This window comes from Carcharodon carcharias, chromosome 2, assembly GCF_017639515.1.
Source record: "Carcharodon carcharias isolate sCarCar2 chromosome 2, sCarCar2.pri, whole genome shotgun sequence".
NCBI classification, from domain to species: Eukaryota; Metazoa; Chordata; class Chondrichthyes; order Lamniformes; family Lamnidae; genus Carcharodon; species Carcharodon carcharias.
Genome location: NC_054468.1, coordinates 35,282,664 through 35,295,788, shown reverse-complemented (window position 1 = coordinate 35,295,788; position 13,125 = coordinate 35,282,664). Strand labels below are relative to the sequence as shown.

Genomic DNA, 13,125 nt, shown 5'->3' with positions numbered 1-13,125 from the left:
CTTCCCATGCAACCGCAAAAGATGCAACACCTGCCCCTTTACTTCCCCTCTCCTTACCGTCCAAGGGCTCACACATTCTTTTCAAGTGAAGCAGCATTTCACCTGTACTTCCCTTAACTTATTCTACTGCATTTGTTGCTCCCAATGCGGTTTCCTCTACATTGGAAAGACCAAACGCAGACAGGGTGACCGCTTTGCAGAACACCTTCATTCTGTCCGCAAGTATGACCCAGACCTCCCTGTTGCTTGCCATTTCAACACTCCACCCTGCTCTCAAGCCCACATGTCCATCCTTGGCTTGCTGCAATGTTCCAGTGAAGCTCAACGCAAACTGGAGGAACCGCACCTTATCTTCCGACTCAGCATTTTACAGCCTTTCGGACTGAATATTGAGTTCAACAATTTTAGATCATGAATTCTCTCCTCCATCCTCACTCCCTTTCTGATTTTTCCCCCTCCTTTTTGTTTTCCAATAATTTATATAGATTTTTCTTTGCCCACATATTTCCATTATTTTTAAATATATTTCCATCCATTGTTTTATCTCTACCTTTTAGCCTTTTTCGATTTCTTCACCCCACCCCACCCCCACCAGGGCGATCTGTACCTTGCTTGTCCTGCTTACTACCCTGAATTAGCACATTCCTTTGATAATATCAACACATTCAACACCTCTTTGTCCTTTTGTCTGTGATATCTTTTGGTTAAATCCACCCATCACTGGCCCTCTATCCAGTTCTCTTGTCCCAAACCACCCCCACCCCCTTAAACCAGCTTATATTTCACCCCTTTTCTATTTTTCCTTAATTGTGTTGAAGAGCCATACGGACTCGAAACGTTAACTGTGCTCCCTTCCACAGATGCTGACAGACCTGCTGATTTTTTACAGGTATTTTTGTTTTTGTCTTCGAGTTCCAACATCTGGAGTTTTTGCTTTTATCTCTGTTATTGATTGTTTGTGAATTGCGCTTCATCAAACATCTATCACTATATTGCAAATCTAATTGGCTTCAAGCAAGACTTGGTGCTCCTTAATAACTAAATAATCAGAAGCTAAATAATATGTTTAGTCGCACTTTATGAAGGGATATTTTGTATTTGGAATATGTCACTGATGATATTGCATTTGAATTTGAGAAAAGTTGAATATTATACAATTCAAAAGTAATTGTTGCAAACATGTGATTTAAATTGTCAATATATTGGCTTATTTTAATCAAATTGAGTGAGGATTGATTGGACTTTTTTGTGCAGATATTGATGAATGTGCAATCAACATGTCAACCTGTCAACAAATCTGCACCAATACAATTGGAAGCTTCAATTGCAGTTGCCATCCTGGATTTAGCATCAATGTTACAAACACTTCTCATTGTGATGGTAGGCAATCTTCAAACATGCAGATTGTGACAAACTGATGATTGGCGTATCACACTGCATCCAACTGCTCCTAATGCTAGATGGCAATCAAGAAGCTCTTTGTGTTACTTGACAAAAAAACACTCAGAGGTTGATGACAATAATCTATGTCTTATGCAATCATTATATGTTGATTGCACAATGTGGTTTCCATTGTGTTAAATTCATAAACTACAATGATATTACATGTATGATTCAGAATTTTGGATCAACGGCACATACTTTGGCTTGTTGACTTGCCAAGAGCCAGGGATCCTGGTTGTTTTGCATCCATGGTGGTAGGAATGTTGTAGTATGTTGAGGGCAGCAGCAGAATGTCCTAACCATGAGAATCAATACATTAGTCATTGTGATCTGTTTGAGATCTTTGCTCATTTCTGCACAGCTTGGAGTCTTGCACTTTCCTCTTCCATTGCTTGGAAGAAATTCCCATTTTCAATTTCATTGAGCATTGAGCAGTATGACTTTGGAAATTAATATTTGAGGTGTGTTCCCACTGCCTACTTCATGTGTGAATTTAGAAACTCAAACCTCTTCATAGAATGGATATTGAGAATCAGCCCTTGCCTATGGTGTTCTTGTTCTTTTGCCATCACCACTGCAATTTGCTGCTTATGCTGATCGCCTTGGCCCATACCTTGGAGCATGTGACCCTGACCTGAGCTTGGGGTGATGAGCAAAAGGGCAGGCACAACGACCCCTGAGGTCTGCAATGACACAACCACAAATAGACTTTTTTCTACAAGTATCGCTGAGTGTGCAATCAACACATCAGGATGTCAACAATTCTGTACCATACAAATGGGAGCTTTACATGCTGTTGCCATCTAGGCTTCAGCACCAAAATCTTCACTTTGTGATGGTCTGAAATGTTTAATGGGTTGAAGCAAATAATACATTGCTCATTCAGAATCAGAAAATGAATGGATCACGACAATAATCTGTGCCACAACACAGTTGGAATCTTCTGGTAGCAGAATGTTGTGTTGGAGAAAAGCAGTCATTACTCGGAGATTGTTAAAAAGTTCCCCAATTTCTGATAAACGGACTGCACTTTGCACTTCTGGACTTGCCATTATTTAACATTGTTGAACCTAAGCCTACTAAGTAGCTATAACATTGTAGGTTAGAGAGCACAGAAGAAAAGTCTCATGGCCAAAAACAGCAGTACAATAATTTAGCCATTATATGATCAGCTGTTATATTTGACGGAGAAGTGAAACTAAATATATTGCTCTTGAAATACAGAGTAAACCAACACTTGCAAAGCTGCGCGTGCCCCCAGTTTCATTTTATTCTTCGTCTCATCCGACGCCTCAACAAGAAACTTTTTCTCTTTCTCTCAAGTGCTAAGGAACGCAAGCTCCAACAACTCATCGACACCAACACCCATCTAGGACCCTCCACCCCGGCCTGTCCCTCCGTCCCCACCCCATCTTCCAATCCAAGCCCCAGCCGTGTATTCACTATACCCCCTGACCTTCCCCTCTCCGATGCTGAATGTTCAGTGCTCAGCAAAGGACTTAGTTTCATACCCTTACGCCCTCACCTCAATGAATTTCGGGCTCGGCACGATGCTGAACACTTCTTCCACCGTCTTTGTCTCCGGCCTCACTTCTTTGGGCAGGAGTCCTCTCCCCGTTCAACAGATCCCTTTACCCACCTCCAATATTCTCCCTCCACCAGGACCCCTCCCTCTGGATTCTTACCTTCTCTTGATCTTTTCATTGTGAACTGTCGGCGCGACATTAGTCGTCTCAATTTCTCTGCTCCTCTCACCCATTCTACTCTCTCTCTCTCTGAACTTACTGCACTCCATTCTCTCAGGTCCAACCCTGACATTGTCATCAAACCACTGACAAAGGTGGTGCTGTTGTTGTCTGGTGCACTGACCTCTACCGTGCGGAGGCTGAGCGTCAACTCGCAGACACTTCCTCCTACCTCTCCGTGGACCATGACCCCACCACTGAACATCAAGCCATTGTTTCCAGGACTGTCACTGACCACATCTCCTCTGGAGATCTTCCTCCCACAGCTTCCAACCTGATTGTCGCCCAACCTCAGACGGCCTGCTTCTACCTCCTACCCAAAATCCACAAACAGAACTGTCCTGGTAGACCGATCGTGTCAGCTTGCTCCTGCCCCACAGAACTCATTTCTCGTTATCTTGACTCCCTTCTCTCTCTCCTTGTACAGTCCCTTCCCACCTACATCCATGATTCCTCTGACACCTTACGTCACATCAACAATTTCCAGTTCCCTGGCCCCAACCGCCTCCTCTTCACCATGGACGTCCAATCCCTCTACACCTCCATCCCCCACCAGGATGGTCTGAGGGCCCTTAGCTTCTTCCTCGAACAGAGGCCCGAACAATCCCCATCCATCACTACTCTCCTCTGCCTGGCCGAACTTGTTCTCACACTGAACAATTTCTCCTTCAACTCCTCTCATTTCCTCCAAATAAAAGGTGTGGCTATGGGTACCCGCATGGGCCCCAGCTATGCCTGTCTCTTTATGGGGTATGTGGAACATTCCTTGTTCCAGTCCTATTCCGGCCCCCTTCCACAACTCTTTCTCCGGTACATCGATGATTACTTCTGTGCTGCTTCATGCTCTCATCGGGTCTTGGAAAAATTTATTAATTTTGCTTCCAATCTCCACCTCCTCCATCATTTTCACGTGGTCCATCTCTGACACTTCCCTTCCCTTCCTTGACCTCTCTGTCTCAATCTCTGGTGATAGACTGTCCACTAATATCCATTACAAGCCTACCGACTCCCACAGCTACCTCGACTACAGCTCCTCACACCCCGCTTCCTGTAAGAACTCCATCCCATTCTCTCAGTTCCTTTGCCTCCGTCGCATCTGTTCCGATGATGCTACATTCAAAAACAGTTCCTCTGACATGTCCTCCTTCTTCCTTAACCGAGGTTTTCCACCCACGGTCGTTGACAGGGCCCTCAACCGTGTCCGGCCCATCTCCCGCACATCCGCCCTCACGCCTTCTCCTCCCTCCCAGAAACATGATAGAGTCCCCCTTGTCCTCACTTATCACCCCACCAGCCTCCGCATTCAAAGGATCATCCTCCGCCATTTCCGCCAACTCCAGCATGATGCCACTGGCAAACATATCTTCCCTTCACCCCCCCGTTGGCATTCCGTAGGGATCGTTCCCTCCGGGACACCCTGGTCCACTCCTCCATCACCCCCTACTCCTCAACCCCCACCTATGGCACCACCCCATGCCCAAGCAAAATTGTAACACCTGCCCCTTCACTTCCTCTCGCCTCACAATCCAAGGGCCCAAACATTCCTTTCAAGTGTAGCAGCATTTCACTTGCATTTCCCCCAACTTAGTCTACTGTATTCATTGCTCCCAGTGCGGTCTCTCTACATTGGAGAGACCAAACGTAAACTGGGCAACCGCTTTGCAGAACACCTGCGGTCTGTCCGCAAGAATGACCCAAACCTCCCCGTCACTTGCCATTTTAACACTCCACCCTGCTCTCTTGCCCACATGTCTGTCCTTGGCTTGCTGCATTGTTCCAGTGAAGCCCAACGCAAACTGGAGGACCAACACCTCATCTTCCGACTAGGCACTTTACAGCCTTCCGGACTGAATATTGAATTCAACAAGTCTTGAACTCCCTCCTCCATCCCCACCCCCTTTCTGTTTCTTCCCCCTTTCTTTTGTTTTTTCCAATAAATGATATAGATTTTTCTTTTCCCACCTATTTCCATTATTTTTAAATATTTTTAAATCTTTTATGCTCCCCCCACCCCCACTAGAGCTATACCTTGAGTGCCCTACCATCCATTCTTAATTAGCACATTCGTTTAGATAATATCACCAACTTTAACACCTATGTGTTCTTTTGTTCTGTTGTCTGGGACATCTTTTGATGATCTGCTTCTATCACTCCTTGTTTGTCCCTACAACCACACCAACCCCCTCCACTTCTCTCCCCCCACCCAACCAACGCCCCCCCCCCCACCCCCCCCCCACACACACACACACACACACACACACACACACACACCCACACCTTAAACCAGCTTATATTTCACTCCTTCCTTGGATTCACCTAGTTCTGTTGAAGGGTCATGAGGACTCGAAACGTCAACTCTTTTTTTCTCCGCCGATGCTGCCAGATCTGCTGAGTTTTTCCAGGTAATTCTGTTTTTGTTCAACATTATAGAGGCTAGAAGGATGTATAGAAAACATATGAAAATGTATGGTCAAATGTGAATCAACTAAGCAAGGAATAATTTGATATATTTCTTGCAGATATTGATGAATGTGCAACCAACACATCAGCCTGTCATCAAATCTGTACCAATACAATTGGAAGCTTCAATTGCAGTTGCCGTCCTGGGTTTGCCACCAATGTTAAAAATACTTCTCTTTGTGATGGTAGGCACTCTTCACATAAACAGATTCTCTGTTATCTCTGAGGCTGAATGTTCAATGCTCAGCAAAAGACTTAGTTTTATACCCTTACGCCCTCATCTCAATGAATTTCGGGCTCGGTACGATGCTGAAATCTTCTTCCGCCGTCTTCGTCTCCGGGCTCACTTCTTTGGGCAGGAGTCCTCTCCCCGTTCAACGGATCCTTTTACCCACATCCAATATTCTCCCTTCTCCTGGATTCTTACCTTCTCTTGATCTTTTCATTGAGAACTGTCGGCATGACATTAGTCGTCTCAATTTCTCTGCTCCTCTCACCCATTCTAACCTGTCTCTCTCTGAACTTGATGCACTCCGTTCTCTAAGGTCCAACCCTGACATATACATCAAACCCGCTGACAAGGGTGGTGCTGTTGTTGTCTGGAGCACTGACCTCTACCTCGCAGAGGCTGAGTGTCAACTCACAGACACTTCCTCCTACCTCTCCCTAGACCAGGACCTCAATACTGAACATCAAGCCATTGTTTCCAGGACTGTTACTGACCTCAACTCCTCTGGAGATCTTCCTTCCATAGCTTCTAACCTGATAGTCTCCCAAACGCTTCTACCTCCTACCCAAAATCCACAAACAGGACTGTCCCAGCAGACTGCTCGTGTCAGCCTGTTCCTGCCCCACAGAACTCATTTCTTGCTAACTTGACTTCATTCTCTCTCCACTTGTCCAGTCCCTTCCCACCTACATCCATGACTCCTCTGACACCCTACATCGTATCAACAATTTCCAGTTCCCTGGCCCCAACCGCCTCCTCTTCACCATGGACGTCCAATCTCTCTACACCTCCATCCCCCACCAGGATGGACTGATGGCTCTCCGCTTCTTCCTCGAACAGAGGCCCGAACAATCCCCATCCACCACTACTCTCCTCTGTCTGGCTGAACTTGTTCTCACACTGAACAATTTCTCCTTAAACTCCTCTCACTTCCTACAAACAAAAGGTGTGGCTATGGGTACCCGCATGGGCCCCAGCTATGCCTGTCTCTTTATGGAGTGTGTGGAACATTCCTTGTTCCAGTCCTACTCCGGCCCCCTCCCACAACTCTTTCTCCAGGACATCGATGATTACTTCGGTGCTGCTTTATGCTCTCGTCTGGACCTGGAAAATTTTATTAATTTTGCTTCAATTTCCACCCCTCTAACATATTCACATGGTCTGTCTCTGCCACTTCCCTTCCTTGACCTCTCTGTCTCAATTTCTGGTGATAGACTGTCCACCAATATCCATTACAAGCCTACCGACTCCCACAGCTACCACGACTATAGCTCCTCACACCCCGCTTCCTGTAAGAACTCCATCTCATTCTCTCAGTTCCTTCGCCTCCGTCACACCTGTTCTGATGATGCCATTTTCAAAAACAGTTCCTCTGACATGTCCTCCTTCTTCCTTAACTGAGGTTTTCCACCCACAGTGGTCAACAGGGCCCTCAACCGTGTCCGGCCTATCTCCCGCGCATCTGCCCTCACACCTACTTCTCCATCCCAGAAACATGTTAGGCTCCCCTCTTGTCCTCACTTATCACACCACCAGCTTTCGCATTCAAAGGATCATCCTCCGCCATTTCCGCCAGCTCCTGAATGATGACACCACCAAACACATCTTCCCTTCAGCCCCTTGGTGGCATCCTTAGGGATCATTCCCTCCGTGACACCCTGGTCCACTCCTCCATCACCCCTACACCTCAACCCCCTCCCATGGCACCTTCCCATGCAACCACAGAAGATGCAACACCTGCCCCTTTACTTCCCCTCTCCTCACCATCCAAGGGCCCAAACACTCCTTTCAAGTGAAGCAGCATTTCACCTGTACTTCCCTTAACTTAGTCTACTGCATTTGTTGCTCCCAATGCGTTTTCCTCTATATTGGAAAGACCAAAAGCAGACTGGGTGACCGCTTTGCAGAACACCTTCATTCTGTCCGCAAGCATGACCCAGACCTCCCTGTCGCTTGCCATTTCAACACTCCACCCTGCTCTCAAGCCCACATGTCCATCCTTGGCTTGCTGCAATGTTCCAGTGAAGCTCAACGCAAACTGGAGGAACAGCACCTCATCCTCCGACTCGGCACTTTACAACCTTTCGGACTGAATATTGAGTTCAACAATTTTAGATCATGAAGTCTCTCCTCCATCCCCACACCCTTTCTGATTTTTCCCCCTCCTTTTTGTTTTTTATCGTGTTCTTTCACAGTTAAACACTCAGGGGTTGATGACAATAATCTCTGGCTGTACATAATCATTATATGTTGAATGCAAGTTGCATTTTCCATTGTGTTAAATTCATAGACTAAGGTGAATTTACATGTATGATTTGGAATTTTAGGTCAATGGCACGTGCTGTGTGCTGCTGTGCTTGCCATTAGCCAGGGATACTGTTTGATTAGCATCCATGATGGTAGGAATGTTGTAGTTTCATGAGGGCAGCAGCAGAATGTCCTAATGAAGAGAATCAATACATTAGTCTTGCACTTTCCTCTTCCATTGCTTGGACGCAATGTCCATTTTCAATTTTAGTGAGTATTGAGCAATATGACTTTGGAAATTAATATTTGAGATGTATTCCCATATCCTACCTCATGTGTGAATTTAGAAACTCAAGTCCTCTTCATAGAATGGATATTGAGAATCAGCCCTTGCTTATGGTATTCTAGTTCTTTCGCCATCACCACTGGAATTTGCTGCTTATGCTGATGGCCTTGGCTCATACCTTGGAGCATGTGACCCAGACCTGAGCTTGGGGTGATGAGCAAAAGGGCAGGCACAACAACCCCTGAGGTCTGCAATGAGCCTGAAACAATCACAAATAGACTTTTTTCTACAAGTATCGATGAAAGTGCAATCAACACATCAAGTTGTCAACAAACCTATACCAATACAAATGGGAGCCATCCAGGCTTCAGCACCAAAAGCAAAATCTTCCTTTTGCGATGGTCTGAAATATGTAAGTGCAAATCTTTATGGGTTGAAGCAAATAATTAATGGCTCCTTCGGAATTAGAAAATGAATCGATTACACTAATAATCTGTGCCACAAACAATAGGGATATTTTGGCAGCAGAAGGTTGTGTTGGAGAAAAGCAGTCATTACTAGGAGATCATTAAAATGTTCCCCAATTTCTGATAAACAGCTTGCACTTTGCACTTCTGGACTTGCCATTATTTAACATTGTTGAGCCTTATCCTACATCGTAGTTGGAAAATTGTAGGTTAAAAAGTGCAGAAGAAATGCCCAATAACAACAATACAATTATTTAGCCATTATATGGCCAGCTTTTATATTTGACTGAGAAGCAAAACTAAATATATTGCTCTTGAATTACTGAGTAATCCAACATTATAGAAGCTAGAAGGATGTATTGGAAACATGTGAAAATTTATGGTCAAATGTGAATCAACTATGCAAGGAATAATTGGATATATTTCTTGCAGACATCAATGAATGTGCAACCAACACATCAACCTGTCATCAAATCTGTACCAATACAATTGGAAGCTTCAATTGTAGTTGCTGTCCTGGGTTTACCACCAATGTTACAAACGCTTCTCTTTGTGATGGTAGGCACTCTTTACACAAACAGATTCTCTGTTATTGATTGTTTGTGAATTGTGCTTTATCAAACATCTATCACTATATTGCAAATCTAATTGGCTTCAAGCAACAATTGGTGTTCCTTCATAATAAATAATCAGAAACTAAATAATATGTTTAGTAGCACTTTATGAAGGGATATTTTGTACTTGAAAGGTGTCACTGATAATATTGCTGTTGAATTACACAAATGTTGAAAATTATACAATTCAAAAGTAATTGTTGTAAACATGTGATTTAAGTTGCCAATGCCTGGTTTCATGTCAATCAAACTGAGTGAGGAATAATTGGACATTGTTTTGCAGATATTGATGAATGTGCAACCAACACATCAACCTGTCAACAAATCTGCACCAATACAATTGGAAGCTTCAATTGCAGTTGCGATCCTGGATTTAGCACCAATGTGACAAACACTTCTCTTTGTGATGGTAGGCAATCTTCAAACATGTAGATTCTCACAAACTGATGATTGGCGAATCACACTACATACAACTGCTCCTAATGCTATAATAATAATAAAAACAAAAAACTGCGGATGCTGGAAATCCAAAACAAAAACAGAATTACCTGGAAAAACTCAGCCGGTCTGGCAGCATCGGTGGAGAAGAAAAGAGTTGACGTTTTGAGTCCTCATGACCCTTCCACCGAACTGAGCAAATATAAGGAGAGGGGTGAAATATAAGTTGGTTTAAGGTGGGTGGGGGGGTGGGGGCCGGGGTGGTTGCGGGGGGGGTAGAGAAGTTGGGGGGTGTAATGTGGTTTAGGGACAAGCAAGCAGTGATAGGAGCAGATAATCAAAAGATGTCACGGACAGAAGAGCAAAAGAACACAGAGGTGTTGAAGGTAGTGATATTATCTAAATGAATGTGAACAAGGCAAAAGAGAGATACAGAAATCTTGTCGCAGAGAGGAACAAAACCTCTTCAAGGTAGGCATTTCTTGAAGAGGAGTGGCAGTCAATTAAACACAGAGATAATCTGTTGATTGCACATTGCGGTTTCCATTGTGTTAAATCCATAGACTACAATGAAATTACATGTATGATTCAGAATTTTGGATCAACAGCACGTACTTTGCGCTTCTGGACTTGCCATGAGCAAGGGATTCTCGTTGTTTTGCTTCCATGGTGGTAGGAATGTTGTAGTTTGTTGAGGGCAGCAGCAGAATGTCCTAATCAAGAGAATCAATACATTAGTCACTGTGATCTGCCTGAGATCTCTGCTCATTTCTGCACAGCTTCGAATCCTATACTTTTCTCATCATCTGCCTTCGACCGTGCATCGTCCTGGTCTCCTGCAGTCATCCAACTGCCAGCACCCTGGGCGTTCTCTGCCTCCGCCTGCTCCTCAGGCGATTGTGAAGTGCCCCCACCACTGTACTCCGACATTCTAGCAGTGGATCTAATGCCCATTGAGGTGCTGGTATCTGCGGTGGTGTCTGGCTCAGAGAGCAGGTATGACGCAGGCACACGTGAAGCCTGGCGGTCCTCTGGCATCAGGGGTGGCTCTTCGGGGTCTTGAGATTGAGTGCGTGCTGGTGAATCTCAGGGAGAACAACCACATGTGATTAGTTTAAGTCGCACACTGTCACTGTGCATGGCGAACACACTAGTAAGAGAATGGAGATCTGCATCATGGTGCCATCATCTTTCAATGATCAATGGGAAATCCAGTTTTGAGGCTCCTATCAATGAGAAGGTTACACAAGAATTTTTGCACCGTCTGAAATTCTCACCTCTGTGCACTGCACCCTTCTACTTGTCTGGCACCTCAGCCTCTCTGCGGCTGGTTGACCAAGGTCTTTGGTGCCGCTCCAGCTCCAAGATGTCCTCCTCGAATCTGGTTAGGATTAGGAAGTTTGGGGACCCTCCACCTGTCCGCAACCTTTCCATGTTGTAATGGGATGTCTTCTCCTAAAAGGACAGAGGAGCATTGATTAGTCCACTCTCTACCTGCAGCACCATTGCAGTCTGGCCAACCCCACTTGAGGAGTACCTAGCAGGGCAGATCCAAATTGTGGCCCTCGAGCCGCAAGACACTCAGTCCAAGCAGCCAGGGCTCACCCCTTACCCAGCTCCCTTTGGCATTGCCAGTTAGAACCCAGGCTCTGAGTTCAACAAGGGGACAGCTAGGCCTTAACACTTCAACACATTGATCCATGCCAACATGCTACTCACCCTTCCTGAGCGCAGCAGATCGTTAAACCATTTATGGCACTGCACCCATGTGCACTGCACAACGTTGTGGCTGCTAACCTGTGCTGCCACCCCCTCCCAAGCTCTTTTTGTTAGGTGTGGTGGACTCCTCATTCCACCTCTGGGAACATGGGTGTCCCTCCTGGCAGCCACCTCCTCCAGGAGGACCGCAAGGCACTCATCAGAAAACTGGGGTGGGGGGCCGAGTGCCCACCCGACCTGCCTTCCCGCTTGGCGCCTCCAGACTTTCTTGATGCTGTAACTTCGTGTTCGTAACGCAGAAGATATGTTCTTCCCTGGTAGCCTTCAAGGAGCTGCCTGTGCCATTTCTAAACCAGCCGCCGGGTCGCCATTGGACCGGCGGCTGATAGTCCTCCCACCCCACCTGCCCCTTCCCGACCATTGGGAGGATGTGATTCTTGCTGCGCAGGCCTTAATTGGCCAGCCAGCGTGAAATCAGGGGCCAACTGTGGTCAGCGACCCATTTCCCGACCGATTGCAGGCCTACCGATCACGCGTGCCCACCATGCGTAAAACTCAGGCCTTGAAGATTGTTAAAAAGTTTGCCACTTTCTGATGGACGGCTTGTGCCAGGCATTTCTGGACTTGCCATTATTTAATATTGTTGTTGCTTCTCCTGAATAGTAGCTGCAACATTTTAGGTTAGAGAGGGCAGAGGAAGAAACTCATGGCCAACAACACCAATAAAATTACCTAGGCAATATACAGCCAAATGTTATATTTAACAATAAATATATTGCTGTTGAATTCCAGAGGAATTTAACATTATCGAGTCTAGAAGGATTTGTTGGAAGCCTGTGACATAGGCTGAAAATCAGGCTTATCCAACCTTTTCACTTGGGGGGTGGGGGGGGGGGGTGGGAGGAGCGATTGGGGGGGGGGGCGGGGGGGGGGGGTGCACATTCCCATTGACTCTTCAGTCAAGGGGCCGATGAGCAAATTTCAGAAAGATAAGGTTTGGCGCAACATTAAACATGAATTTCAAAATAAAGTTGAGGTATGAAGAAAAGAAGCAACTTGCTGAGTAAAAATAAAGCAATGTCAAATAAATAAATTGATAATTAAAGAGTAATTAATAACCATCACATAAGAGTGTGAGAGGAACGAGTCTTTTTGTCTGACTCACTCCTAATTTTTGATGCTCTCACTCTCACCGCCGTGTGAGTGGGTGTGATTTTGTGTGGGTGTGTGGGGGTGAGAGTGAATGTAAATCCTGAGATTGAGAGTGAGCCAGACACATACACACTCCCCCCCTCACACTCGCACACACACACTCACTCCCCCACACACTCTCTCACTCCCACAACTCACACCTCCCCACACCCCCCTCCTTCCCACACTTGCTCATGACATCCCCGCCATCCCCTACTCTCTCTCACACTCACTCACTCCCTCACTCTCTCCCTCTCTCTCTCTCTAACACACCCCTGGGCAGCAA

At 45.7% G+C, this 13,125-nt stretch overlaps 1 protein-coding gene across 1 annotated transcript in view; it reads left to right on the top strand.

Annotated features, from left to right (window-relative positions):
* LOC121287210 (uncharacterized threonine-rich GPI-anchored glycoprotein PJ4664.02-like) overlaps window positions 1-13,125 on the top strand; it is a 248,842-nt gene that overhangs the window by 209,500 nt on the left and 26,217 nt on the right. The window contains exons 120-123 of the mRNA XM_041204885.1: window positions 1,255-1,380; window positions 5,708-5,833; window positions 9,310-9,435; window positions 9,775-9,900. Coding sequence (XP_041060819.1) covers window positions 1,255-1,380; window positions 5,708-5,833; window positions 9,310-9,435; window positions 9,775-9,900 — 504 coding nt within the window. The remainder of the gene's footprint in view (window positions 1-1,254; window positions 1,381-5,707; window positions 5,834-9,309; window positions 9,436-9,774; window positions 9,901-13,125) is intronic.